At 38.1% G+C, this 27,772-nt stretch overlaps 1 protein-coding gene across 6 annotated transcripts in view; it reads right to left on the reverse strand.

Moving 5' to 3' along the window:
- The window catches only part of WDR33 (WD repeat domain 33), a 65,051-nt gene that overhangs the window by 16,166 nt on the left and 21,113 nt on the right, over positions 1–27,772 (reverse strand). For 4 of the 6 annotated variants that reach the window (XM_030456552.1, XM_030456551.1, XM_030456555.1 and 1 more), the window contains 9 exons: positions 27,329–27,426; positions 4,410–4,536; positions 3,721–3,875; positions 3,512–3,590; positions 2,893–3,003; positions 1,423–1,517; positions 1,204–1,212; positions 489–575; positions 101–240 (listed from right to left, as the gene is read on the reverse strand). In XM_030456552.1, coding sequence (XP_030312412.1) covers positions 101–240; positions 489–575; positions 1,204–1,212; positions 1,423–1,517; positions 2,893–3,003; positions 3,512–3,590; positions 3,721–3,875; positions 4,410–4,536; positions 27,329–27,426 — 901 coding nt within the window. Of the gene's footprint in view, positions 1–100; positions 241–488; positions 576–1,203; positions 1,213–1,422; positions 1,518–2,892; positions 3,004–3,511; positions 3,591–3,720; positions 3,876–4,409; positions 4,537–14,132; positions 14,192–16,905; positions 17,046–27,328; positions 27,427–27,772 lie in introns of those variants that run through there. The other 2 variants (XM_030456557.1, XM_030456556.1) reach the window with 2 other exon arrangements.

Genomic DNA, 27,772 nt, shown 5'->3' on the forward strand with positions numbered 1-27,772 from the left:
ACAAGCTAACATTGGAAATGCCAAACATTCAACAGCCACACAGCTTCTGAAGTTAGGAAAGTGAGAAGTTGTTCTCCTGTTCACTGTGTATCTCGCTTACCTGCTGAAACTGTGCTGGTATTGGTTTTGCATAGGGCACTTTTTTCTGTGGCACCTTCTTTTGGTCCTTTTGCATTACTTCCTCCATTCCCCAGTCCAGTCCTGGGATTGTCATTTCAATATCATTCGACTCATCTTTCCCTTTAGCACCAGGGAGAAAAACAGTCAGAGAAATGCAGGTTTACAGAGAAATCCTGTTACTCTCTTTAGAGCTGATTTATCAAGAGAGACCAAGAGGTTTGCAAATCTTCCTTCTTTACATGGGAAATATGCAGAACACAGAAGCTTTTTCTAAAGTATCTGTGCTACCAAAATATATGAAAGTAATGAAAGAGAAGCCACACAGTATATCTGAGTCAGGAAAACGCTGCGTCTTAGCTACTACTCACCCATCTGCTCTTGCTCCATGGCTATTTTCAATTGTTCAGGAATTCCCATGCCAGGGATAACTGCCAGGCTGTTGGGTTCCAGATCATCTGGAGAAAAAGAAATAATTATACTTGGAACGTTTTTCTTTGTAACTTTTTCCCCTTTCGATTCTCACATGCTTTTACTGTTGGTATTATTATATATTTCACACCTGATGGCTGACTTTGTAATTCCATGAATTACAGGGTATTAAATGAACTGCAAATTCAGATTCATAAATACAACCCAAAAGGCCAGAAATTATGTTCTTTCAGGAAAATCACATTTAATGTAAAAGTTCAGGACAGGAAATAATAACCTTTACTCAGTCCCAGTCTTATTATACCAAATCCGTATATTTTAAAACTTTAATCCTGTTTAAGTGCTGCATTTTACTTAACATTCCCCAAAATAAAAGTGCAAATAACCTATACAACCCCGTAGGGATTAAAAGGCTGTTAAGGCATGCTATAGAGCTGTGCAACCCTGAGCAGACAAAAATTACCAAGATAAATCTTAAGAAAGGGGGGTAAAGTTTTAAGGTTTTAGTCAGGTTCAATAATATGAAAGATTTTCCCACTGTAGTTCAGGACTGTGGGAAATCTTGATGGCACATGAAGTTTCAGGAAGAGAAGTGGAGATATTGCCAGAGGGAAAACCAAAACTCCTTCCTGTGATTGACAGAGCAGGTCTTACCTCCTGGAGCTGTGGAAAAAAAAAACAAGACTCATTGTTGAAATGGTGACTGCTGAGAACATGGAGAGTAAAATCACCCTTGTAAAAAACATCTCTTTGCCTAGCTAGTCAGCAATGCTGTAATGCTCATTCATCTTCTTATCACTTGTGTCACTTAAGCATCTAAGCTTGTTCCCCACCCCAGCCCTCTTCCTTCCATATTGAGGGAAACTGCCTTACCATATTCCACACCATCCTCTGACATCCCAGGCAGCAGATTCAAGTTGTAACGATCTCGCATTTTATCTCCAGGCCGATTTCTAGTCCAAAACTTGCTGTGAAAAGGAAGTTATATCATCTCAATAAAGGGTCAAGAGTGTTAACTGCTTTGAATCTAATAAGCTTTTTAGGTTTTAGCATGCTGTGTTGATTATATAAGGATTCAGCTCTTACTAAATCAAGTTCAGTGCTAGATCGGAACATTAGCTGTGAAGTTCAAACAAAAAATAGAAGAACAATTACCATATTGAACTGCATAGTTACAATTCAGAAGATAATTCAAAGTGTAAGTACAAGGCATCAAAATCCAACCCTGAACAGGCAGGTACGTTTTGAGTCCACTCCAAAACCTTTTCATTCAATTCAGATATAGTCTCCAAATAAAAGTAAATGTATCAATATTGGGGTGCATCAGCGTGACCAACAGGTCAACAGAGGTTCTCCTCCTCCTCTACTCTGCTCTGGTGAGACCTCACCTGGAATACTGTGTGCAGTTCTGGGCTCTCCAGTTCAAGAAGAACAAAGAACTACTGGAGAAAGTTCAGCACAGGGCCATTAAGATGATTAAGGGACTGGACAATCTGCCCTGTGAGGAAAGGGTAAGAGACCTTGGGTTGTTTAGCTTAGAGAAAAGGAGGCTGAGGGGGGGATCTTATCAATGTTTATAAATAATTGAAAGGTGTGTGTCAGGAGCATGGGTCTGGACTCTTCTCTGTGGTGTCCAGTGACAGAACAAGGGCTAATGGACACAAACTGGCACACAAGAGATTTAAAGTAAATATGAGAAAATACTTTGTTCACTCTGGAATAGATTGCTCAGGGAGGTTGTGGAGTCTCCACCCCTGGAGACATTCAAGCCCTGCCTGCATGTATTCCTCTCAAACCAGCTCTAGAGGATCCTGCTCTAGCAGGGGGGTTGGACTAGATGATCCTCAGAGGTCCCTTCCATTCTGTGTGATTCTGTGATTCTGTAACATACACATCCACACACACAAAAATTTATGCAATGCTTCATATTCACAGCATGTTCCACCTAAGAGCACAAACTACATGCTACTTGCTCCTAAACATGTTTGCTATCTGGTAAGACAGACATGACCAGCAGATGATCTGTGGTGAAAAAAATGCTGTGAAGAGTCAAATATTTCTTCAGCAAAAAACTATAACAATTCTTCAAAAATTTATTCAGATTTCAAATCACACAGCCCAAATTTCTAGTATTTTTTAAAGCTTCCTTAAAATGACAATAAGTTAGATTCTACCTTTTAGAATCTAAAATGTCAGTGCCTTCCCACTTAAATATGTTTGTCTCTACGCTTTGCCCATTGGTTGTGCATCAGAATCATCCCAATCTATTCTTCCTTCACACCTTTCCAGTTCCTAAATGTGCATACGTTCCCTTAGATCTCTTCTTTAAATATTTGGAAATACCTGGTGTGATCATTTGAGCCTGAACAGAGGATGTGTCCAAGGGGATGCCACGCCAGACTCCAGATCATTCCCTCATGAGCCATCTCCATTCCACCAACCTCCTTCTCAACCCTAATGCACAAAACCCAAAATAATCTGTCATAACCCAGGTGAATACCTGCTACAGATACAATACAAAACTTCTTGTATTCTGTTGTTCCTCTTCCTCCATCCCATCGTTTCCTAAACTTCAGTCTCTGTTTTGTTGGTTTTTCTGCTGGGTGAATTGAGTGGTCCCAGTTCTTACTAGGGAATTTAGTAACACAGGGATTTTTAACTGTACATTTAGAAATAAAACAAATACAACACTTAAGAACAAGCCCTAAGAAACGGGGAGTTTCAGTCACCCTCTCCACAGAACACTATTTTTCAGTACAAGCAATTGTAGCCTTTAAAACACACCTGCAGAAGAAAACATTTTCATGAATGAAGCACATTGATTACCTCCCATAATTACAGAGAAAAACTATGCCAAAACATGCATATTAAATACAGATTCAGAGGATATTTCATATTTAATAAAAACAGCTTGCATATCTGACCAACAGCTTTCCAACGAACTGATGAAAATGCCACCTACCCAACATGCCAGAACAACAAAGAGCCATCAGATCCTCCACTGGCAAACAGCCCTTCATGAACGGGGTGCCAAGCCACAGCTGGAAGACAGAAGCCCAATCAGAAATTGTAACATCAGGATTTCAAACAAATGGGAATCAAGATCTCAACAACTTTAGCATTTGATCCAAACTCACTAATAAAAATCCACATAATTTAAGTAATACTGACCTGTGGCCTCCTTCTTATGACCCCTGAAGACCTGGAGTTCTTCCTTCAGATTACGGATATCAAAAAGCTTACAGAGGTGGTCACGAGAAGCTGTTAGCAGCCAGTTGCCATTCAGATTCAGTTTCACCTCCATCACTGTGTTTTTATGAGCATGTCTGCAAGAAGAGAAAGACAAACTTTGTCCAGATTTCTCAGACACAAATAAAAACTTGATGATTTACCAGTCACAAATACTCAAGTTGGTTGGTAACAGAGTAGCTTAGGCTACTAAACCAAAAGGCTGTGGCCATCTGTGCAAAGGCCAAATGTCTCCATTGTGTTCTTTTGTACTTCAGAGCAACTGGTAGTGCTTGTTGGTTTCTTCTGCAGTGTAAGATTCACCAGCCTGATGAAACATCTCACTTGTTTCCATTTCTCAGTTTTGTTTTCCAGATGAGAACTGTGTGACTAGGAGGTCTATGGAGAAGGAATACTGAAGTCACGGTTTTCTAAGGATAGACTTGACTTCCTCTAATCTCTAGATTTGCTAGCAAAGCTAAAACACTAGCTTTATATTTGAAGCATTCAGGTACAGCTGAAAAGATGCAAGGCAAAAAGCCAATAAGGGAATTAAAAAAAAAAAAACTAAACTAAAAAAAAGATGAAGTTAGCTTATACTTGAGCAAATAAAAGTCTGAGCAAGAACTTACAGTGTAGCAAGGCTCTGGCCAGTCTTAGGATCCCAGAACTTGATGGGCTGTTGGCTGTCTTTACTTCCTGATACAACTAATCCCTTTGTTGGATGCCAGTCAACACATTTCACATCTGCTCCATGTCCTGTTAAGAAGATAAAAATTGTTCATTTTGAGATTTCCCAGACACTGAAAAATTAAAGGCTGGGCACCTTATAACTGTCGTGTAAAACTCAATGAAAAATGCACAGAGCACATCACAAAACATAAAATCAAGCTAAATAAAAACTCAGAAGAGTTATTTAGATTGCATTCTTTCCCACTATTCACTGTGAGAGCTGCTTCTCCTCCCATTATGCCCTCAAACCAACCTCACTTCCCCAGTATAAAAATTCCTTAAGAAGTTCCTGCTCAAAGTGGTACTTTTCTTCAGGCTTTGGCCCTATACTCTTACAGAATACGTGTAACACTGATGAAGCCTTTGTATGGAGGTGATAAGGGAAGATTAACACCAAGACATTTCCTGTGAAATATTATAAAAGTGAAAGGCAAATACATATTTCTTCCTTCCTATTCTATCAGTACTACCCTTTTGCTGTCCTGAAGAAGAACTAAAGAAGTTAAATTATTGATCTGAAAACTAAATTAGCATTTGATGAAAAGAAATCTCATGAGATTTAACCTCCTATCAGGTCAATGGGATTCAGGTTTTTCTAATGCTCAAGATTTTAGGAGAGAAAAACCCTTGTGATATGATTTAATTTATAATAGACTGACTGACCTTGACAGAAGTGCTGCTCAGATGACCTGAAATCTATCACAATGTCAAGAAATGTCTATTCCTGCTACACAACAAAATGAGGTTTCTGAGCTGAACTGTAGTGATTTAGAGAAGAAATAATGAATGACAATTTCTTTCTCCAATCTCTCTCCATGCCAGCCAACTTCAAGGGAAAGCGAACAGTAACAATCAATGCCAGAACATGAGGCAGCATGCAGTAACTACAGAAAAAGCATGATGAGAAAGGAAGGACTCTCTATAACATAAAGGCACTGAAGTTATAAAATGGTATGGAAGAATGGTAGTGTGCTCCATGAAAGACAAAGGGTTCCCATCGAAGTCAGACGACTCCCACAAGCACTGCTTTGCTACATGACAGAACACCTAATCTCAAGCAACACAAATTATAGGCCTCAGTTTGACAAGACATTCCAAATTAGCCATCAGTTGACATTTTCCGGAGGCCACATATAAATCAAAATTAAAATAAGCAACAGACTTCTGTCTTTAAAAAAGAGCAAAATGTTAACACACAGAGCACTCTCTCCATCAAATCAACGCAACTTTCCTCCTCTCCAGAGGAAAGAGCAGGGAAGAGGAAAAAGCCAAGAGGTCCAAGAGGAAACACATACAGCTTCAGGAAGTACACAGGGAACAACTTTTAGGATTGCTTGATGATACCAATGAAGGAACCTAACTCTCCTCCCCCAGCCATAGCAGAATTGCCCTTGCCATTCATGAGGTCTCAGGTAAGAGCAGGATTCTCATGTTGCAAAGACTGTAAACACGAGGGACACTTTGTGAGGTATCATTTCCCTTCTCTCAGGCTTTTCTGATGCAGAATGAATGAAAGGCACTGTCTGTCTGCATTTGCTCTAGATCTCTCTGATTAAAACACAAAGCTGATCGCTGAGCAAGCCTTACTGCAAGGGCTCATTTGGGAGGGACAATTCAATCAGTAGTAAGGGAGAAAGCCCTGTGCCCCACTGGCAGCCAGAGGCAATTCATCCTGCAGGTTCAGGTTTTCAGCTGCTGACAAGCTGTAGGTACCCAGGGACAGGCAGAGGATTTGAATTCAAGGGCAACAATAAGCCCTTACAGAGAAACATTTCATTTAACAACCAGTTGAACTGTGTGAAAATGCATTCAGACTAGAATACGTGAGTACTATCATAAATATGGGAAAAAACAAAGCATAGAAAAAAAACCAAAAATAAACAAAAGACAAACAACAAACCAACATTAAAAAACTACCCACCCGGACTGGAACTACTTTGTCCTTGAGGGACAAAAAGCCACTCTGCTCAGCAAGACTGTCCCTGTCTGGAAAACCAACCATGGTGGTGAAAAGCTATGGCTGGATGACAGCTCCTCCTGTGCCAGCCCTTACTGGGGCTTTTCTTTCTTTAACCCAAGCTGAAGCAGTCCAAATACGTCCCAAGGGAAAAAAAGGCTCAGAGGGGGCTATCCAGCTCACGAGCCACAATCCCACACAGCAACCGAAGCATCCATCCCCTAAAAGTCAGAAGGGTGTGACAGTGAGGGGACAGCAGGGGCTGAGGGGAGCAGCCAGCTTTGGAAGTCACATTGTCTACCCGGGCCACAATGCTGAATGGTAGGTGACAGGACACACCTTGCAACCAGAGCAGATAAATCAGTCAGTACTTATCAGCAGGCTTTTGACCATCATCAGCACATTAAAATAGAGCACAGGGATCAGGAGACACTTACCATGCTTTATAACATAACCTGTAGACAGCAAACCTGCAACTGGTTTGCTCTTGGCTACAGTAATGGTGGAAAATGGGGACACTTTGTAATCTCACTGAAGTGAGTTATCCAGCCCAACAGACACCCCTCTGACACAGCTCTTAGACACAATCCTGCACTAAATGTGATCATCATCGCCATAGTCTAGTGACTGTGGCGGTAGTTGATCAAGGGTTGGACTCGATGATCTCTGAGGTCCCTTCCAACCCAGCCTATTCCATGATTCTATGATTCTATATACCTGCCTACAGACTCCTTTCTCCAGAGAGAACAAATTATTTCATACAATAAAATGCTTTAAGTAAGCTATTCTCAAGAGACAAACTAAGTCAGAAGAATTACATAAAATAATCAAAATAACTGGACAGCACCATCTAATCAGACTTTTTCAATTTCTTTTTTCTCCCTTTTTTTTTAACTGGAGTAACTGACACTGTATATTGTTTTTCCCTTCTCTCTACTCATAGATGTACATACCACTATCTGTAATGGAATAGATGATGCAGAAAACACATTTAAAATAGAACTCTAGAAAAAAAGAAGCCTGGTTTTACTTCTTAGTTGTTTCCAATTCTTAGTTCCAAGGCAAAACCTGGGAGTCAACATTCCTCTGGTATCACACCCCTGTCACCAAGCACCAAGATCACAAAACCTTAATTCATGCAAATCCCTGTAGTTTACATTCCTCATCTCCTGATGATTCCAAGCAGTGTTTGCTCAGCACCTCCAGCAGCCACACACCTGCACGTGTGCCCCAGGAGTGCCCGTGTCCCTGCCCTGCCTGGTGAACACTCATGGGGCCATGAAGAGCGAGTTCCACGGCAATGGAAAGCCTAGAAACAAACTGGCATGAAAGACTAAATGTAAAGATTTTTGATAAACTGAAGGCATGAAACTGCAGGCAATCATGAGTTAATGTCTGAGCACAGAACCATACACTAACACTTGTCAATCTACTCACTGTAACTTCTTCTCACCTTTTAAAAAACTGCAGAAAATATTTTAGAAACTAAAGTATGTAAATTTTCTTAAAAGCTCAGATAGAATAGTATTTTGCTAGTAACCATTTTCATATGCATAATACATTTTTTAACCAAGTGCCTGGAGTCACAGTTCTGTTAATAAGAATACTGACTGGTACTATTTCTAGACAACTTACTTGAAGGGCTATTTGTTAAAAGACAACGAAGAGAAATACTGGCTGGTGACGTGTAAGAAGCTACTACTAAGATTATGTGTAACACTTGATGAAATCCAGCATGTCATAAGTCTGGAGAAGTACATATAAGTTGAGGTTGGAACACTGGCTTTTTAGTATAGTCTATATATAGTCTATACATCTATATATTGTATAGAAGAACTAGATTTAAACTACTATAAATATATCAGGTTCATTGCTGTAGCTTATTATTCTTGACATCCCTGCAAATGAGCCCCATTCTGAAGGCACATAAATTGGAAAGAGGATTTAAAATATGATATTGCAGGATTTCTAGATCCCTCTCAGTAATCTGGATGTATACCCACATACTGAGAAAACATTCTTAAGGCATCTTTTTGTAATTTTTAATGCCTACGTTTCAAAAAAAATTGATATTTTTAAAATATACATTTTAAAGAACACACTCATTTAACTGCAGCAACACTGATTGTTCTTGTTTAGAAAGAATTCTATGTGTTTGGCTTTTTTTTCCTAGGCCACATGATTCTCTTAACCTGTTTTAAACTGTAAGTAAATGAAGTTGTGTATCCTCCAATTGAGCAGGTCAGACTTGAAGCCCTTTTTATCACCACATGGTAATGTTTACTTTCCTGTAATCTGGGGGCAGAGCAAGAGAACATCTCCCAGAAGAGTAGGCCCTTTGGAGGGGACTATTTCCAAGGAACCTGCAAAGAGACATCAAGCCTCACTCCTGTTCAAGCAATGTTTTTCCACGCTGAGAAAGACCAAGAAAAAAAAAAAAAAAAAAAAAAAAAAAGAAGAAAGAAGAAAGAAAGATGGGAGGAAAGAAGGAAAGAAGGAAAGAAGGAGAAAGAGAGAAAGAGAAAGAGAAGGAAAGAGAAGGAAAGAGAAAAAAAGGGAAAAAGAGAAGAGAAAAAGAGAAAAAAAAAAAAAAGAAAAAGGAAAAAAAACAGAAGAGAGAAGAAAAAAGTACCTGCAAGTCAAAGATAATGGAAAACAGCCATGTGAGCAGAAAGATGTTCCAAGTTTTCTATGTAATTCCCTTACACTTTACTTAATTGTTCCCAGCCTGCTAGGTGCTTGGCAGACTAGATTATTATTATTATTATTATTATTATTATTATTATTATTATTATTATTATATTATGCTCATTAGAAGACCTCATATCTACCAGAATCTAGGGACTGTTTTGATAATATATTCTTGCCCTTATTGCTAACCCGATCAATATTTCAATTCCAATATTTGTGTTCTTTGCCCTATCATGTGAAGCATGCTCTGGAAAGCTGTACTGTGAGCTCTTAACCTCTTATTCTTCACTCCAAGAGCAAATACCACAGAAACCCTCTGTCTACAGATCTACAGAATGCTGTTTCTCTTTAGTATAATGTGGAAGGTTGTTGAATAACAAATTAAGGGAAAAGCTCCTTTCAGTCTTTGGTGCATTAAGAACAATGCCTCCTATTGTATTTCAGACCTCTGTCCAATAAACTCAAGTTTTATTTTCCTTTATTTGCTCAGTCTTTCTCTAGCTCTCTGCTAGTTCACTAAACCTGGTATCTATTAAGTGCTAGAGGTTGAATCTACCTATAGGGAATGTGTCTTAAATCATCAGTATGGGACATGATTAAGCCTTGTTTATAAAACCAGTGAAATCAGATTTTAAAAAATAAATCAGTAAACAATAATGAAACAGGTGAGTGTAAACAAAAGGTTTTCCCAAGATTACATGGAGCAGGTCATCAGCCCCTAAACTGTGTTTCCATAAATGAGTTTAAGATTTGTATATGCTTGTCACAACCATGCTTACACCACCCAGTGAATAGTGGGAATTCTACAAAATCCTAAAACAATAGCAAAAAAAAAAAAAAAAGGTTTGAACTGAGAGCAAGTCATGTGCTTGCACCACTGGTGTAATGTCAAATGCACTGCAGAGAACCATGACAAAAACCTTGCTATGTGACATGCAGTCTCCAGGAATGGCATGCACTGATCTGAGCTCTTTCTCATTCAATTTCACCAGGTGTGAAGTCTTCTTTAAGGGCTTATTGAGAGGGGAAGAAATCCAGCTGAGTCCTAGTGCAGGTGGGAACTGAGTGATACAGGGTTCAGTCTGAAACTAAGGGAACTGGTCACATGTTAATTTAAAGTGAATGTTTAAATTCTTCAGTGAACTGAAGGTAGAATGCTGAGCAGCTTCCAAAGCCCAAATGCATTGCTTTGAACAGAAACAAAATTATACAACTGCAAATGCCTGTTCTAGATTTGTTCTAGGTTTTGGATTTTTTATTATTAAATATGTTCATGCTAGAGTCTCCAAGCATTATCGATATCTTTCCCTTTAGGCATATGTGCTTTTTCCTAATTCCTGAATTAATTTTCAAGCATTATCCCTACCTAAACCAAATCAGGTTATTTCCTGTTCATGCTGTAAAACATACAGAAATAAAACAAGCTTGACAGCAGTCTGTGCAACACCTCAGTAATGGGACCAGCATCTGGAAGATGCAAAGAGCTGTTTAACATTCTCTAAGAAGTGAGAACTATATGAAAATTAATTACTTATGTGTGTACACTGTTTCACAATTTCAAATCATAAAACATAGTTAAGTCATATCTAGATCAATCACAGAAAATTATCAAAGCTATTTTAGTATGTAAAACTACTACAAAATGTCCACTGATTTTGCTTAATCGGTGTCCAGACCACCACTTTTATGCACTTAATAAAACCTATGGGTTGCATTAAGTGCATCTGTTTCAGAGAATTCACCTCTCCAGTGATGCTGTAAAATGCAGCACAGTGCTTAATGCAATACAGTAATCAGTTAATATTTCTAAGAAATCATTATTCATCTTAAATGGAAAGCCACAGGGAAGGTCAGAGCTAGCTCAAGAAAAATGACAAGGAAAAACAGGGCAGAAAGTGTAAAAGGGAAGGCAGACCACATTCAAACTGTCCAGCACCTTCCTACTCAAAATACATATGCTAGGGCTCAGCAGTAACAGCAGCTGAATCCAAAGACAAAGTCCTGTTTTCATCACAGTTAAATTATTTATGAAAAACAACTTGGATTCTACTTTGCATTTAGGCAAAGTTATTCTTATGGCATGTTACTTATAATTTGTTTCCAGGCATTCATCAGAGAATTAAGAGGGCTCCTTAAAATTGCAAAAGGTAGAACAACACCCTTTCCCTGGTTACATTATCTGTAAAGTAACTGGGACTAGATGTTCTTTGCTCTTAAAAAACTAGCCAGCCTTCTTTGAAAGCAGCAACACTGTTTCATTGACAGAAAATATTTATTTACAATAGTATTTACATTTAATGATATTAAAAATAAATCTTGTACAACATTAAAAATGAACAGCAACTGCAGGAAAAGTTCTCAGGCTTCAAAACATTAACAGCTGACTGGAGCTAAAAACCCACAACCACTCCCTCAGAAAGAAACTGTACCACAATTTTCTAGGGCTTGTTTTCTGTCACCTTCAAGTTGCCTGATACTAGGCAGTCAATCTGAAAGAGCCTGCGCTGCCTCTAATGAGTATTTACTGTCTCATGCCAGCAGACAAGACTCATCTCCCATCTAATGGGGCACAGCACCTGCTACATGATGCTGCAGAGGAAAGGGGAAGCAGAGCAGCACCAGGAATGGGACAACCAGGAGGTCCCTCCTGGGAAGAAAACGCATGAACTTCAAATGAGAAATTCAAATGATTTTGTCAATTATTAGTCTACAGTTCCCATGGATTTTCGGCTTTATATCTGGGCACAGGTAGCAGAGCAGCATGGTTTTTTTGTAAAAACTAAACAAAAAGTATCTCAAAAAAATGTGTGAGCTTTTACAGTAAAATATTCCCAGTCAAGTCTCCAAATATGAACTAAATAAGTACTTTGGAGTCTGCTCATAGCCTGTACTGTCAACTTAAAAAAAAAATCTGATCAGAACACCAAATATTTAAGTCTCACAATGACAATTTCTCTCAAAAGTAACTCAGGCAGAACACGCACTTCTATTTTATGAACTAAGAACAAAGTGGGACATGTGTTTAAAACCGGTGCCTTAAGCTAAATTTCTAGTGACGTATGTTTAAGATGCACTGATTCTACAGTAGCCTTAGTGAGGTTTTTGTTAACCCATGCTTAAGAACTTAAGGGTTTTTTTCCCTAGTAATTAATGCTGACTGGTGTGTTTACTTGCTGCCATCAAGGTGTCAAACCCTCAGCCTTCCCACCTGCAGACTGTGCTCATCACTAAGCAAACCCAGACCAAGTTTGACATTCTTATTGAATACTACAAGTAAAGGGGAGAGGAAAGGTCAGAAACACAGTATTCATTTAGACATTTTGAATTAACTTGAGGCTTATAAAGAAACTTAGATGCATCCTAAAGTTCAGCATGGCAATTTAGTGAAAAGAGAGAAAAGAAGGGAAATCAGGGGACACACTGTAGAACTTGGTACCAGCTTCCCTCAAGCTCTGTGCTCTAATTAAAATTTTAGTCAAGACTGTTGCCTTGCTCAAGCAGAGTTTGAATACTTGGTTCCCAACTCAGGGAACTCAGGAAATGAGTATTTCTAGAAAAGCTAAGAGTAACCAGCATTAATAATTTTCAGAACTTATTTCCTGTAACACTCTGCTGGATGTTATTTAAAGTTCTGTTGATGATCATGGCAGTTGCAGGAAAAAAGCACAGCCCAGACACTTACTTCAGTGGGTTAATCCAAGCTTCGGACTACTGCCTGGCCATACCAGTAAGTATCACCCTCAACGAGCTGCTAAAGCCTAAGAAAAAAATCTGCAGCTCCCAGCAGAGGTAATTACAAGAAGTCTTTTATATAACTTGATACACTCTTACTCCCAAGTGAACACAAAATCTTTTAATTAAGAAACACAACACAGGACTACCACTATCTTCCAGTCAACATGATCTTCATTGAAATAACAGGTTTTCATGTGTTTTTATGGTTAATACTACAGGACAGGATGCTACTTTTTTACAACCCATGGAGAGGAGAGGTACTACCAACAAGTAAATTCCTTTTGTAGACAGCCATGTTTATCTGGCCAGTCACAGAAGAGCAAGACCATCCAGCCAGCTTCTTTCTTTAAGAGACAGCAAGTTTGCAGGAAAACAGTCTTCCTTCTTGCTCACCAATACAGCCACGTACCCTACTTTTGACAGCCAGTTTACCAATACAGAACACCCCAAAAGTACAAGTTTGGGCACCCAGGACTTAGGAAAACTACTTTGTTTGGTTCCAGGGCAAACTGTGCCTGAGCACCTGCTCTCAGGTGCAGTATTTAGGGGGCAGTAGTTGGCCTAGAGTGGGGGTCTGAGGGGAAACAGATTATCAAATTAGGAGAAGATTTGTGTCAGCCAATAATCCAGACAACCAGCAAGTATAAGGGCTCCAAAAAGGCAGAGAGAGGCCACCTAACTTCCTCTTTGTATTTCACAATACCAAGAAGATGGAGCAGTAGGGAGCAGCAGGTATACTGAAGTGAACTACTGGCCAAAAGCAGAGCTCATAACAACAGCCTAAGATACAAAAGTCTGCTTGTTCTATGCAAGGTGAAGCTGAACAGGCAGGAGAATGCTACTCCCAAGCACAAGGGAACAATTTTCAAGCAATTGAAATATGAAAGAGCTGTAAATCATGAGAAGAGAGAGAAACACACACGATGAGCAGAATATCATCAACTAAAACAGGAAAAAAACCAGCATGTAATATCATATGATGACTCAGGGCCATGCCTAATCTACTGGTGGTCTCAGGGCTAATGAAAAGAAAGACAACAAAATAAAATTTTAAAACAAACAGTGCAAAAATGTAATTTAAATGCAGCAGCAAAACAATTACAGAAATACAGGTAATACCTTCCATTGAAATTTCAATCAGGCAGCAAAGAAAAGTGAGCTCAGGCAACAGAAACATGGAATGCTGTATCACATTCTTTAAGTTTCTGCACTATCAGTGCTCTTCCTTCCTCTTATTTTCCTGTGATTTCCTGTGTCACCACCACCAGCACATCTGAGGAGTCAGTCCTTTCCAGCCACCTATTAATTTTGAATTTAAAAAAAATATTTTCTTCTTTCAGAGTGAAAGCTAATGCTGAAGTCCCTATTTAGGTAAAGGAACACAAATGGTTTTTATTTCTGCTTAAATTTTAAAAATAGGTTCCCTATTGACCAGCTCTTCTGTAGAGTGTGGCTGTATAAGTATCCATGAAGCTCTCTAAAATACCATGCATCCTCACATATTATTTTAAATTCCACAAGCACATGAATGGATCAGATCTTCACATGATCAAACAGAGAAACAGGGAAAAAGATGGTGTTGAAAACTTACCAGGGACTTTGTGCGATAAAACCTAACAAAGAAAGGGAGAGATGTCAACAGGAAGAAATGGGATAAAATATTCCAAAGAGTAAATAGCTTGTATATTAAAATGAGGTGGGAAATATGGAATACATATAAAGTATGACATACACACTTATGAGGAGAAGAAAGATAAAGGGGCCCATCACCAGGCTGCATGGATTCCAACCAAAACGTGCTGATAACAATTTGTGGAAAATGCTATTCTCAGATTCATTTACTAAGTTCACATCACTAAGTAGATGTGAGCAATGTGAGGCATTTGAGTTGAAGTGCAGAGAAAAAAATTTCTTCTCTATGTAAAAAACCAGGTGTGAAACTGGCTATCTCCAACAACATATTAAGGGACCTCTTTCAAGGTCAGACCAGAGGATACAAGGATACACAGGCCCACCACACTCTATTACGGATAGCTCAAATACTCCTCCGAAACCCTTTGCTCCTTGAAATGACTACCAGTGGAGTTTTTCACTCTTGACTTCAAATGAATAGTAAAAAAAAAAAATAAAATCAGACAGGACATGAATGCCACACTGGCATTTCAGTGTGGTGCTTCCCTCTGTGATGCAGTGTGTGACTGAAGTTGTGTCTGAATCTCCAGGTACATGCACTCAGCAGCTTGTTACAAACTTCCAAATTAAGCATAAACGAATTATGCAAGAAGGTATCCTAAGAGCACACTGCAATTATAGTTGCAATGTTACGTTCTCATGAATTCAGCCAAATTTTCATGGGGGCAAATGTTGATTAAAACAGGAAAACTTCCTTCCTTGAAGCAGAAAAACATTCAATTCTAACGGCACATCTACACCTGGAGCAAATAACTTCTGGATGCCATTGCATGCCCTTCCCTGTTAGCACTAGAAACATCATCTAATATTTCAAAATTAAAATCTTCCAGTTAAAGAAGAGTCAGAAACTTTGCTAGTCAAAAACCTTACACTGCCAAGGAAAAAAAAAAGGTTAGTTGGAAATGCATTTTGAACTCTACACTAAAAAAAAAAAAAAACAACTTTGAAAAAAAAATCTAGAAAATACATAAAAAGCCAAATAACATGGACAAAAGAACCCAAAACAGAATGTCCATCTATTTGTAAATATATGCATAGCAGAAACAGAACAATTCAGATCATCTCCTCAGCAATGCTGAGAAAAAAAAAAAACTTGTATATTTTTCTGAAACACCAATCTTGACTGCAGTGTTTAAATTAAGTCTTCCTTGGTACAAGATTAGCACAACAGCAGTAGTATTAGTACTAGAGATAATATTACTAGTCTGGAAATAAAATGTGAAACTGTAAACAAGTTTGGGGACTATAAACAACCTATGGGACATTTTTTTCTGGTAGAAGACACCAGCACAAAAGATACCTGCTAAACTTCCATCATGCCAGTTAACTGCAGCTGCATATGAAATGGGAGCTGAAATCACCAAAAGAAAATGCCAAGCAGAGAATGTAAAGTAAAAGGCAGAGGAGTACAAGTGTTCATTGGGTAGATGTGATTAAAGAAAGAGGCACTTTTTCCTAAGGAATCTCAGATTTCTCAAAGTGTTTCCCATAGCAGCCTTTCAAGTTTTTAAACTTACACATACCAAACAAAATGAAACGCAAAATATCTTTCAAGTTTCAAAAATGGACAAACCAGTCCACATAATACCAACAAAATGGGTTGGTAGCAGAGGGAAGCTAAAAAGCAGTGCTTTGGGGAAAACAGCTTACATTTACAAGATAACAGAAGGAACAAATTCAGCAGGTGAGGCACAGAAATGGTGAGGGAAAAGTCATCACCAGCCAAAGGTTGCTATCCTGACCCTTGAGTGGAACTTATCTGTGCTCTTCAAATAAAGCACCTTTTAGAGTGTTGTCTGTACTGTGCAGAAACAGCCGAGCTGAGGAGCGGAAAATAGTAGCATCTCTTCTAGGAAGCTGGACTTCAGAAATCTTCTGTAAAATAGAATTACTGATAAATTGAGTCAGTGGCTCTGGGGAAGGTAGTAGAGTCTCCTCTTCACTTGCACAGATACACCTCCATACATAGTCTCATTCAAATACTAACAGGAGAGACCAAAAAGAAATGGTCTTCTTTCATGAAAGGCAGCATCATTTCTGTTTCAGAAAAGGCTATGTAAGAGCATGCCATTGCCTATGAAGTAAGCCACTGAAGAAACAGAAAAAAACCCCCAAAGTTTATTTGTTGGCAAAATGATGCAAGGTAACAATTCTGCCAAACTTACATTTTGATTTTTAGTATTTTTGTTAATACAGCAACCCTGTATTGGAGAGCAAAATGCATTTTTAACCTTAAAAAGGTAAACAAAAAAAGGAAGCTTTAACAGGTATAATCCCATGTCAACACTTTATTTTCAGTGCAATTTAAAATACAGTTATTGCTTTCGTACACAATATACACCTTCATAAGACTAGTCTCTATTTTTGGAATACATATTCTCTTGTGGATTACCTGCTGCTAGAAGATGCAGTTTTACAAGTGTCAACGTTGTCATGAATGAGATCAACTGCAACACAAGCACTACTGTGGAGAGAAAGGTACTGCAGGCTGAGAAGCACCTGGCTTTGAGAAGAGCAGATTCTCTGTCTGCTGGAGATGGGGCATTAATCCTCAGCACTCCATCAGCAGTCTCCTAACCTCCTCAAGACAGCACAGCTGTCCACCTGACAGTAACTGGCATCAAAGAGACAGGGACTGTGATAAACTGAAAATTTAATTCACTTTTCACTCCTAAGCTCAAGTCCCCCTTTCTGTGTAAAGATGGCTAAAATACTGACACTCTTCAGGTTTACTAAGTGCACCTCAAATTCCTAAGCTTTTTAATACAGTACTTCTATTTGAAACTCAAATTAAATTCTAATAATAATACCCCAAATTGTTCAATTTTTAATATCAGTACTGAACTATGTTTGTCAGATGCTTGTGATAATTGCTGCTCTAACAAACCCTTCTAAGTATTTTTCAGGAAAATAAGTCTCATGTCTATTCCTCACTTGCATTTTGACATCTTTCAAAAAGTTTAAAAAACTTATTCAAATACCAAGTCTGTTGGAACAGAAGTTATTAATTTTGTCAACAGAACAAATATTTGGTCAATAGAAATCTTTTGCGATGGGTTAAAAGTAACTTCTGGTATTTCTAGTAAATAATTCCTGTCAAATAATCCACCATTATTTAGAACCTTGTTTAAATTTCAGTGAAGTGCTATGGCTTGCTACGTACTGCAGTGACGACCCCTGGTAGGAGAGTTTTGCAGAAACTAATCCAGCATCAACCACTGTGCACAACACAGACTCAATGCCAGCACTGCCATCTGGGAACAGATCCTCAGGGCAATGTTGCAGACTGAACCACACGTAAGAAGTGCTCACAGGGAGAAAGTCTGTATACTCCTTGAATTCCATGACATGCGGAAAAGAAAATGGCAAAGTGGGAGAGAAGCAGCACATGAAGAAGCCTTAGAGCAAGCAGGACGGGTTGTTACAGACAGGAAGCATCAGTTACCTCCCTACAAAAATGGCTGGCAGAATTGCACTTGTTATTTAAGGCCTCCACCATTCTAGTTTTATAATATGAACACAGAAATTCCAAAGTTACAATAATAGAATTAAATTTTCTGATTGTATTTTTATAAAAGACCTGTTAGAAATTATCAGTAATGCAATACATAGTGCAGACGTGACAAATCTAACATGCCTGTGTAGGTGACTGGAATGATCTTTTTCCCCACTCCTTTGGAATCAAAGGCTACTCCTGATAAATCAAGAATAGGGTGAAGAAAAACCTACCTTGGCCCAAAGATCTCCAGAATACAACTGCAGAGTATAAATCAACAATAAACAAACTGTCTGAGTGAATGTTCCTATTCCTATCTTTTCATGTTCCTGTTCTTAATACCATATGCTCACTTGTAAGCCTCTGGAGAACAGAGACTTCTAAAAAGCAGAAGGGTGATCCACAGAAATCCATATTCATCACCATTATCAATATTCCTAATAACCAGATTTAGCAAACTAGCCAAGAGAAGAATCATTTCGAGCACTGCCAAAGAGAAAACACTTTATATATTTATTTCAAGTAGATGGAGATGCTTCTATGGAAGCAGCCAAGAGTTGTTGCTGTTGGAGGATTTAGGAGCACACAGCAAAATCTGTAGGGAAAGCACAATTTGCTATCCAACCCTATCAGCTGATGTAAAGAAAGCAAGTTTCTGTGTCCTTAAGACAGGTTGCTGTAATTTTAGAGAAAAAACAAAATACATAAAACATAAAAAGAACCATCCGCTTTTCTAACTATGTCAGCTGTTATAATTAAAAAGATCATTTCTGCCAATTAATTATGAACAGATAAGAAAAGAGCAGAAGGCAGGACAAAGGAAAGGGAGGATTCTTCTTGAGCAGGCACATGCAGCAAGAAGTAATGTCTTGCCCTCTACCAAGCTGCAGACCAGTCACCTTTTAGAAAGCAGAGATACAATGACAACAATTTTTACATCTGTTCAGGCAGTATTTCCCATGTATGACTGTTCCCTGCTACTGGTTTATGTCAAGTCAGGAGGAGGAATTTTGTCAGCGGATATTGAAATGTGTTGTTATTTCTTTCTAAACTCATCTGTAGCAGGAAAAAGAGAACAAAGCTGGCCTGGGCTTTTCAAGTGTAGCCTCAAAATTATATTTAGTATTGTGCTGTCTTCTGTTAATATGCCTAAACTTGAAAATAAAAAAAAAAGTTGGCTTTAAATCTAAGTGTTAGTCAATACCTGAGATAGGTGTGGGCATGAACAATAAAATACACTACACAGACCAGCTTTTGCTTGAAAGAAAACAAAAATAATATTCTCTTGCACCCATTTCATCTAGGCATTAAGGCTGATGGAGTTCCTTGGAGAACTCAAAAACATGACCTAATGAAATGCTCCTTCAAGAACAGTAAATGACAAAGCAGATGGACAAACCTAGGCTGCTTCAGTTAGGGAGAAGTTACTTATCTTTTGTCTTTTGAAGCAAACATTTTCAATCTATTTTAAATGTGCATGTCCTTTAGAACTCTACAACACTGCCTGTACAATCTGTTTCAGGAGTGCATAATTTTTAAATATACAAGTAAGCAGCAAACTAATATTTAGTCTATAAAATGTGTCACTGGGCACTATTATAAAAGCTGTATACTTTTAGAGCCTGAAATTACACATGCATATTTTATTTAATAATTGCATAGACATGTATATTCAGATATCATATTCAGATACCTATAAACATCTTTTCACTTCACTGTCACAGCATCATCATCAGGAGCCTCAAGTATACTGTCAGCATGCTACCACATCTTCCAGCTTATTTACAACCAACTTTCACTGCTTGTAGGAAGTCTCTACACAATACATTAGCAACAGGTAAGTTGAATAAACTGAATCACTATGGAATGATCAAAAATTTATCGTATCTGGAAAAATTTCCAATGATCACTCAGAAATCTTTCCAATCCAAATAAGAGTGAATTTCCTCAGGAATTCTAGAAACTGCAAAAATGAACTAAAAAAAAATTTGACACAGTCTTTGGAAGGGCCAGCTCCTTATGTCATGCATGCTGGTGTACAGCTAAAGGTGACTAACAATTAAATCACTGGGTTTTTTGTTTGTTTCCCCTTTGGCAAAACATGGGAATTCAGTATCACAAAAATCACAGGCCCAGTCAGGCTGGAAGGAACACAATCTGCTCATGGGTTTACCCAGTTTCAAAATAAGTTTGAACTCAAACTTCTGGTGATTACCATTAAACTTTTACTTAAGTGGGAAATTACTCACCTGCCAATACCATTTATCCATCAATTTGTGCTAGTATCTCCAAATATGAAAGAATCATAAAAAATGTACTTTCAAAGGAAAATATTTTCCTTTCATCTAAACTTTATGCCCCATCTCAGGACAAGTTTCTGGCATGGAAAGTTTTGCATAGGGGAAGGTGGTGGTGCTGATGGAGATCAGCTTCTTATTGATTTGAAAGAAGATACACCTTTTTTTTTTTATCTTAAAGCATCCTGATCATTTATAAAGAGAGAAGGAACCTCAACTTTTGATGAAATGAGTTCTCAATGAGCACTGGGCTGAAGTCTTGGTATGCACTGAGGACAGTCAAGACTTAGCAGAGTTATGCATCCCTTATGACAAACATCATCCCTTATGACTCCATGCTCATCTTCCTAATGAATTCAGAACGTGTTCCTAACTCCACTCAAAATCAACAACTTGAGTCTCTAAGAGTCATAATGTAGAACATGAAATGTAAAAGATATTAGGGTACAAAAATGTGTATAGGCACTATTATTGTCCATTTGTGCACACACATTACAGTACATGCACCCATGCTCTCGGTGCATCATACACTGTCTGCTCTTGTCCATGTCATCCAGCCATAAAAGCCCAGCCTTTTCTCTGCCTGCTCAGAAACTGAGCTTCCCTGATTTGCCACCACAATGCCAGGAGCAAATTTCCCACCTCATTCTTGTCTCCTTGCTCACACTGCCACTATCTTTTCTCAATCATTGTATCAGCTGCTGTTTTATAAGGTTTTTTCATTGACATAACCTCCATGCTTTCCTCCCATTTGATATCCTTATATCCAGCCACCTTGCACCAAATTGGTTTCAAGATTCTTATTTATCCCTTTCTCCTGGTCTGCTATACAATCCCATTTCAGCACATTCCTCAGTTTCTCTTTTGACTCTACATCATCCTTCAAATGTAGTGTGTGATAAGCAGTAAGAGCCTTCTCATGAGCACTTAAGACCAGCCAGGTAAGAGAAATAAAAATTAAATCAATAAATACCACCATAACTTTAGGAAAAACATTTACAAAGTGTCTCCCCATCTCCCAGCTGCCTGGTCATCCATATGCATCTGTGTACTTAAGTATGAGAACTGCAGCGTTAATCACATCATAAAATTTGATGCAAAGTGTCTCACTACCAAAGTCACTGACTCAGAACTAAATGTTCTGGAAATAATTTGGCAGGAAATAATTTGAGTATGCAGAGTTGAAATAATGCAAAACAAAATATCTAATGCTTTACAAAGTCTGTGCTTACCTAGATACACAAAGCTTTTAGTATAGTAACTAAAAAAACAAGTGGTCCATTTAATCCACAGACAAAAGAAAAAGTGAAGCTCAAGAAGCCTGCAAGGAAAATTTCTAAGGAATGACCTGGATTATTTTCACCAGGGAATTGTGGCTTTTGTTTTGATGACAGCTGACTACCTTTTATTCTGCAACAGTATATTTGTGTAGTTACACTCTATTAGGAATGTTACCTCAGACAATATATTACATTAAAAAAAAAAAGCAACAACAAATTAAGTGCCCAATTCTGAGTATTTATCAACAAAAGATTTTATCAGAAGATGAATTACTAAGGCAACTTACTAAAGACTACCTGAAGATGGTTTTGTTTCTGTTAAGAACCTCTGATATGAGAAGCATTGACAACCACCACCCCTAAGGCACACAAGCCTGCACCCTTCTTAACAGCTGTGCTTGAGCTGAGAAAGGAAGACTGCTATAGCCTTAGCAACAGTAATTAAATGCCTCTATAGTTTGGAATTTTCTTCATGAGTAGCAATGTTATCTGCTAAAAATAGTGGTTTTCTTCTTCAGCAATGATGAGCTTGAGGACAAAGCCCACTGCTACATCTAGGTTCTGTAAGTGAGTCCTGATTACTATGCAGGGTACCCAGCTGCATTATGTTTACTTCTGTATGTAGCTACAACAGATGACAGCAAAGTTCTCACCACTAAAGTATTTATACTAACAAATGGCAAAAAGTTTCACCTAGTTCAGTATAATCTACCCCTGGCAAATACCAAACATAAAAGGAAACAGATGCAAAAAACCTAATGATGCAACCATAAAACTTAAGGTATGTTTCAGCAGCACTGAGAACTGGCTGGTCTGTGAAACACTAGGGCTTCTCTACATCCCTCCAAGCTTAACAAAATAATGTTTATTACAAATACTATCCTTTTCAGTGTAAAATTTACCCTTAGAGTCAAGGTGAGAAATTATATACCTTTCAGCTTCAGGACGATTTTCTGGGAGGAAAAGAAATTTCAAATTTGAATCTGAAATAACCTCATTCTCATGCACAGCCTCTTCAATTTCGTCTCATGAAAATCACTGACAGAAGTGCCCAGTATAACTTTTTTATAGCATGGTGTGGTGGCTCATCTCTCACAGTCTTTTGTTCATTCTTTAAGAATTGTCTATATTCTTCATTATTACCTTCTCACGATTTGTAAAGCACTAAATTCTAGTTAAAAATTAGAACTCCAAGACTTACTTCATACTACAGCATTACTCAGAACTGAGCTGCAATATACATAAAATCCTTTTAAGGCTTGTCTGACGCAACCAGCTTCATGAGCAGTCTTCAGCACCCTATAATTCTCCTGGCAGCATTTTAGGGAGCAGAGAAAAGATATCATAAAGCTACCTCCTAATCAACACCTTTTAATCACACAAACCAAAGGACCTTAAGTACAGTCGACAAGATAAAATTGTTGTCCAGTCCTGAACACTTCACAAATGGAAACCTGATGTAAGTAAGATAGTGGGAAGCTTCCTTCTCAACTCTCTGATGATTTTTACATTTCACACAAACAGAATGAGATATTTTAATAAAATCTAACTTTTAACAAAGTTTCCTACAGAGAGAAAACCAAGATGCTACAGGCCTTGACAGTCATCAGGAATTCAGGAATAAAACTGAGTTGCTAGATGATACCTCAATATTTTGTAATATCCTCAAGGATGAATGGATTTGATTCTTCCCCTGTAATGTAGGTTGTACCCATAAGCCTAACAAGCAGCAATGACTGAAGTTATCGATGGGCTCAGAAAGGTGTTTGTATTCACACTCCAAGTCCTTGGTGCTACTGTTACTTACTTCTGGAGAAATTATAAAGATGCTAGGAAAACAGATTTTGTGTGATGACTTCCATTTATGAAGCTGGAAATTGTGTACAGTATTTCTAACTCTTCACCTCACAAAGTTGACATAAAGCTTTCCTAATGAGATGAGACTGAAACTGTGTAAAGAGCCCTCTATGCACAATTCCTAAAGCAGCAGCAGCAGGGCTACTACATCACAGTGAGTGGTTCCCTGTCTAAAACACATGAAAAGTTCAATGCACAGACATTCAGAGTGTTACTGCACCTCTAACAACTTAGCTGAAATGTATTCCTCTCCCTTATCCCAAACTTTCTTTAGCAATGAAGATTCACAGAGACCTGCAACATAAACTGTCATACTAAAATCTACTAACATAACTATTTAGCTGATTCAATTCTAGCATTTCAAAACAGCTTATCTTAATAAAGTTTAAAAATTCAAGGACTTGCCTTCTCTAGACTGCTATGGTTGATGTCACTATCAGCCAGGTATCATCACGCTTTGAGCTTTTGTTCTGATGAAAAATGTTTCTAACATTCATTCATGTAGGGATGCATCAGCAGACATACCAAGTTATGTCTAAAATCCTAACAGCACAAAGCAGCAACCCCCCCATAAAACCCTGAAGATTTAAACACTATCTCCTTACAAGAAGTACAGTATCAACATGCACACATCTCCTGTAATTAATGGATTTTCTCTCCCTACTGAGGCAAGGAAAACAACAGAAATAGAAGGTTGAAACAGTAACATTGGAATTTTTTGGTTTAAATTAACCAATGTAGAGTTAAATTACATTCCAGGAAAAGGTAAATGTTTTATATGCTATCTTGTTTGAAGGCTAGGAGCTAACAACTAATGTACACTTAAAAGTGAAGGACAAAACTGAAGATGTAGTTCTGGTTCTCAGGTTCCTTTTAACTACCAAACACAATCTCTGAATTAAGTACAGGATTTTCTATTTGCTATTTGACAAGGTGGATGTCAAAAACTTTGAAGAAATCCTTCACTTTGAGGCAGAAAGTGCAGAGTACACAAGCCATACAGTACATAAGTAACTAAAGACACTTAGTGATATTTTACTTGATAATGAAGATTCAGAAACTGAGTAGAAGGAAGAAAGAAAAAAATATCTCCAGGTACTTCTGGATGACTTGTGTGGAGACACATCTTAAGAACTTGTGAGCAGATGAAAAGTAAGTTAGCTGTGACTGTTATGACTTCTGCATGAATATACACATGTACATGTTATTTTACAGGTGATGAGCTTTTGCACTGATGTTATGTCTTAATAGGAAATCCCAGGCAGGACAATGTTATTAAAGACAGGCAAAATACTTCTTAGAGTAAATCATGTACTTGTAAGAAACCATGAAGTCTACCATGTTGGCTGGAAAACCATTTAATCTATTACCCCATTTTACCACAGGAAAAAAAAAAAAAAAAACACAAAAACACCACCACAAAAAAACTTATCTACAAAGTATCTCTTCAAATATTGAGTTAGAATACTTCAGAGATGTGCAAATGCATCCTCCTCAAAAGACCCAGTCAAGGCAAGCAAACCTTGAAATCCAGACAGCTTCAGAATTAAATTCTTACAGTCCTAACAAGCACACATTTCTACTGGATATTGTGTGTAATTGTGAAAGGAAGGAGGACAGTCAGTGGACAACACTGAAATGTGTTTGTAGTCTCCTAGCCCATGATGTTATCCTGGGAATAATTAAAGAATTGTGAAATGCAGCCTTGGATCTAAACCTCACTGTAGAATCCCTTCAACTTCAACAGCACCAGTACCAACCAGAATCACTGAAGCATGATTTGGGTACTTGATCTAAATACTATTTGTACAGAATGTACATGTATGAGTGCCACCAGAATTTTAGTAGAGATCACTAAGTCTGGAATGGCAACAGCATCAGTATTTACCCATTTTGAAGGGTATACTAAGCAAAGTGTTACAGGTCACACTCCTAAATCTGTACAAGCAGAATGCTCGTGGAGAAGCAAGAAGCAGAAGATCAGTCTCCTAAAGCCGTAAGAGCTCAAGTCAAAATAATAAAATGAAAGCTTGTTTTTTCCACCAAGCTATGTCAAGTGTTACCCATACAGTTCTTTCAGGTAAGTCTTCTGATTATATTTTACAATAGTTATTGTTATTGCTTGTTATGGAGCAAAACCAAATTACCCTTGCATGTTTTGCAGAACCATCCTTCTACTCCCAGCATTCAGGGGGTTGAGTTTTGGAGCATTTTTTTGGTGATGGCATTGGGTTTTGGTTTCTTTTTTTCGCTTGGTTGTCAGCAGAAAGAATAATTTTATCCACATATGTAAAGTTTTCAAAATACTTCCAACTTATATAAAAAATGAGGTGTATTGTGGGTACATAACATAGATAGAAGCAAAGATATTCTTTATAGAGCTTTTTGCAAATTAAACATTCCATATTGAGTTGCTTAAGGTGTAAGAAACTAAAGCATAACTCTCTGTGACAGTCACAATGTTCAAGTACACAAGGTAACAGAAGAAAATGCAATGCTAGCTCTGCTCTCCATGGCCTAACATAAATTATTTTTTTCTACATTATGTGGAACATTTTAAAAAATGTAGAAGAATCAGAGGGATTTTTATAGTCTTGACAACTCTTCATTGAAGCAGATCACTGTTTCCTCCACACAGTCTAAATGAACAGTTATTACAAACTGGAGGAAGATATAGCATGCATCCAGTGCAGAATGATTTCTCTTTGCAAAGCAGCCCCAATCTGTTTGGGTCCTGCCACAACAACAGTTTTTTAATGATATAGCCTAGAAATTTGCTGGCCAGCTCCTGCAAAGAACATTATCTACTATAATGTCTGTGCATAGATTCTGTTAGGATATCATCACTGTAAGAACGCTGGAGCCCAATGTCTTTTCAAAATAGTGGTGCTTAAAAGTAATGAATTTGTAAAGCAAGAAGAGAGCTTAATAGCCAAGAGAAACAAGAACAGCTCAGCACAGGTCCGAGATGGAAGTTTAAAAAAAAATAATAATCTTTATGAGTTTAAGAAAGCACTGAGCAAGCTCACACCTAAAGCAGTAATTCTGTTTTTATTGCATACCTGTTTTGCAACTTATCTGCATGTCTACAACCCTCGGTCTCTTGACAGCCTTTAATATAGTCTGCTATTAAATTATGTACCTTTGACATCTTCTGTAGGGAAGGAACAGCTGTCAGAAGCTATTGCGATTGCTCAGGAAGATTGTAACAAGAGGAGAAAGCTCAACAAGGACAGTGAAAGACACCAGAAGTCAGAATACACAGATGTTGGACAGGAAACTACTGAAATAAAGTTAGGATTATCTGAATGTACTATGCATGACAGGGTAAAAATTTACTTGTTTTCCCTACCTAAATGGCCTCCCTTTTAAAGACTGAGAACCAGTAACTCCCTTGCCTCTGAAGGAATCAGAATGGAAGGCACTCCCTTGAAAAAAACTGAATCCTCTGCATGAAGATGCATGTTCTGAAGAAACACTGGTCACAAAGATTAAGCTTTGAAGAAAGATAAATGTTTTCCTGGTCCAGAAATAGCTGTTTCTACCAATATTAGTCGTAGAAAAATGCCCTTATATCCACCTCTTCTTTAGTTTAAGTGGACAGCAAACAGAGCAATGCCATTGTGAACTGCAGCCTGTCTCACTACAAGGCACCTATAGCAGCAGCCAAGCAAAATCATGTTTGGAGGATTTAAGACAGGGATGTAATACAAAAAATGTAGACAGGCTGATATTTCTGTATTGTGAACACCTAGTTAAAAAAAGGTTTTTCCCCCTCTTGAAACACCCCAATCAGTACTTTTGGTACACATACCTCGAAGAATTCTCTCCTCATGGCAACGTAGAAAGTCCCAGATTCTAACAGTGCCGTCGTCAGAGCATGTAGCAAATTTATTATCCGTGGGTGAGAAACTGTTACATGAAGACACACAGCAGGGGAAAGAAGTCAGCATTTAACAGATTATCTATGCTTCTCAGACAGGGCAAAATTATACTGTAATGCGTTATACACCAAAAGATGCATTTGAACATAGGGACTTTTAAGTGAATATAGTGCCTACCAAATGACACTATCACAAGGCATCAACTTAGCATAGGGTTACTATGGCACTGCAGCCCCCTGTCAAATGTGGAAAAAAAAACCCCAGAATTTATTCTTAGCACCTTCCTACCTAAGACCGCACACAGCAGTGCCTTTTCTGCAAGATGAGAAGCAACTTCAACATGAATTGGTAACTGTCACGCTAGATTTTCATGT

This window comes from Calypte anna, chromosome 9, assembly GCF_003957555.1.
Source record: "Calypte anna isolate BGI_N300 chromosome 9, bCalAnn1_v1.p, whole genome shotgun sequence".
Lineage (NCBI taxonomy): Eukaryota > Metazoa > Chordata > Aves > Apodiformes > Trochilidae > Calypte > Calypte anna.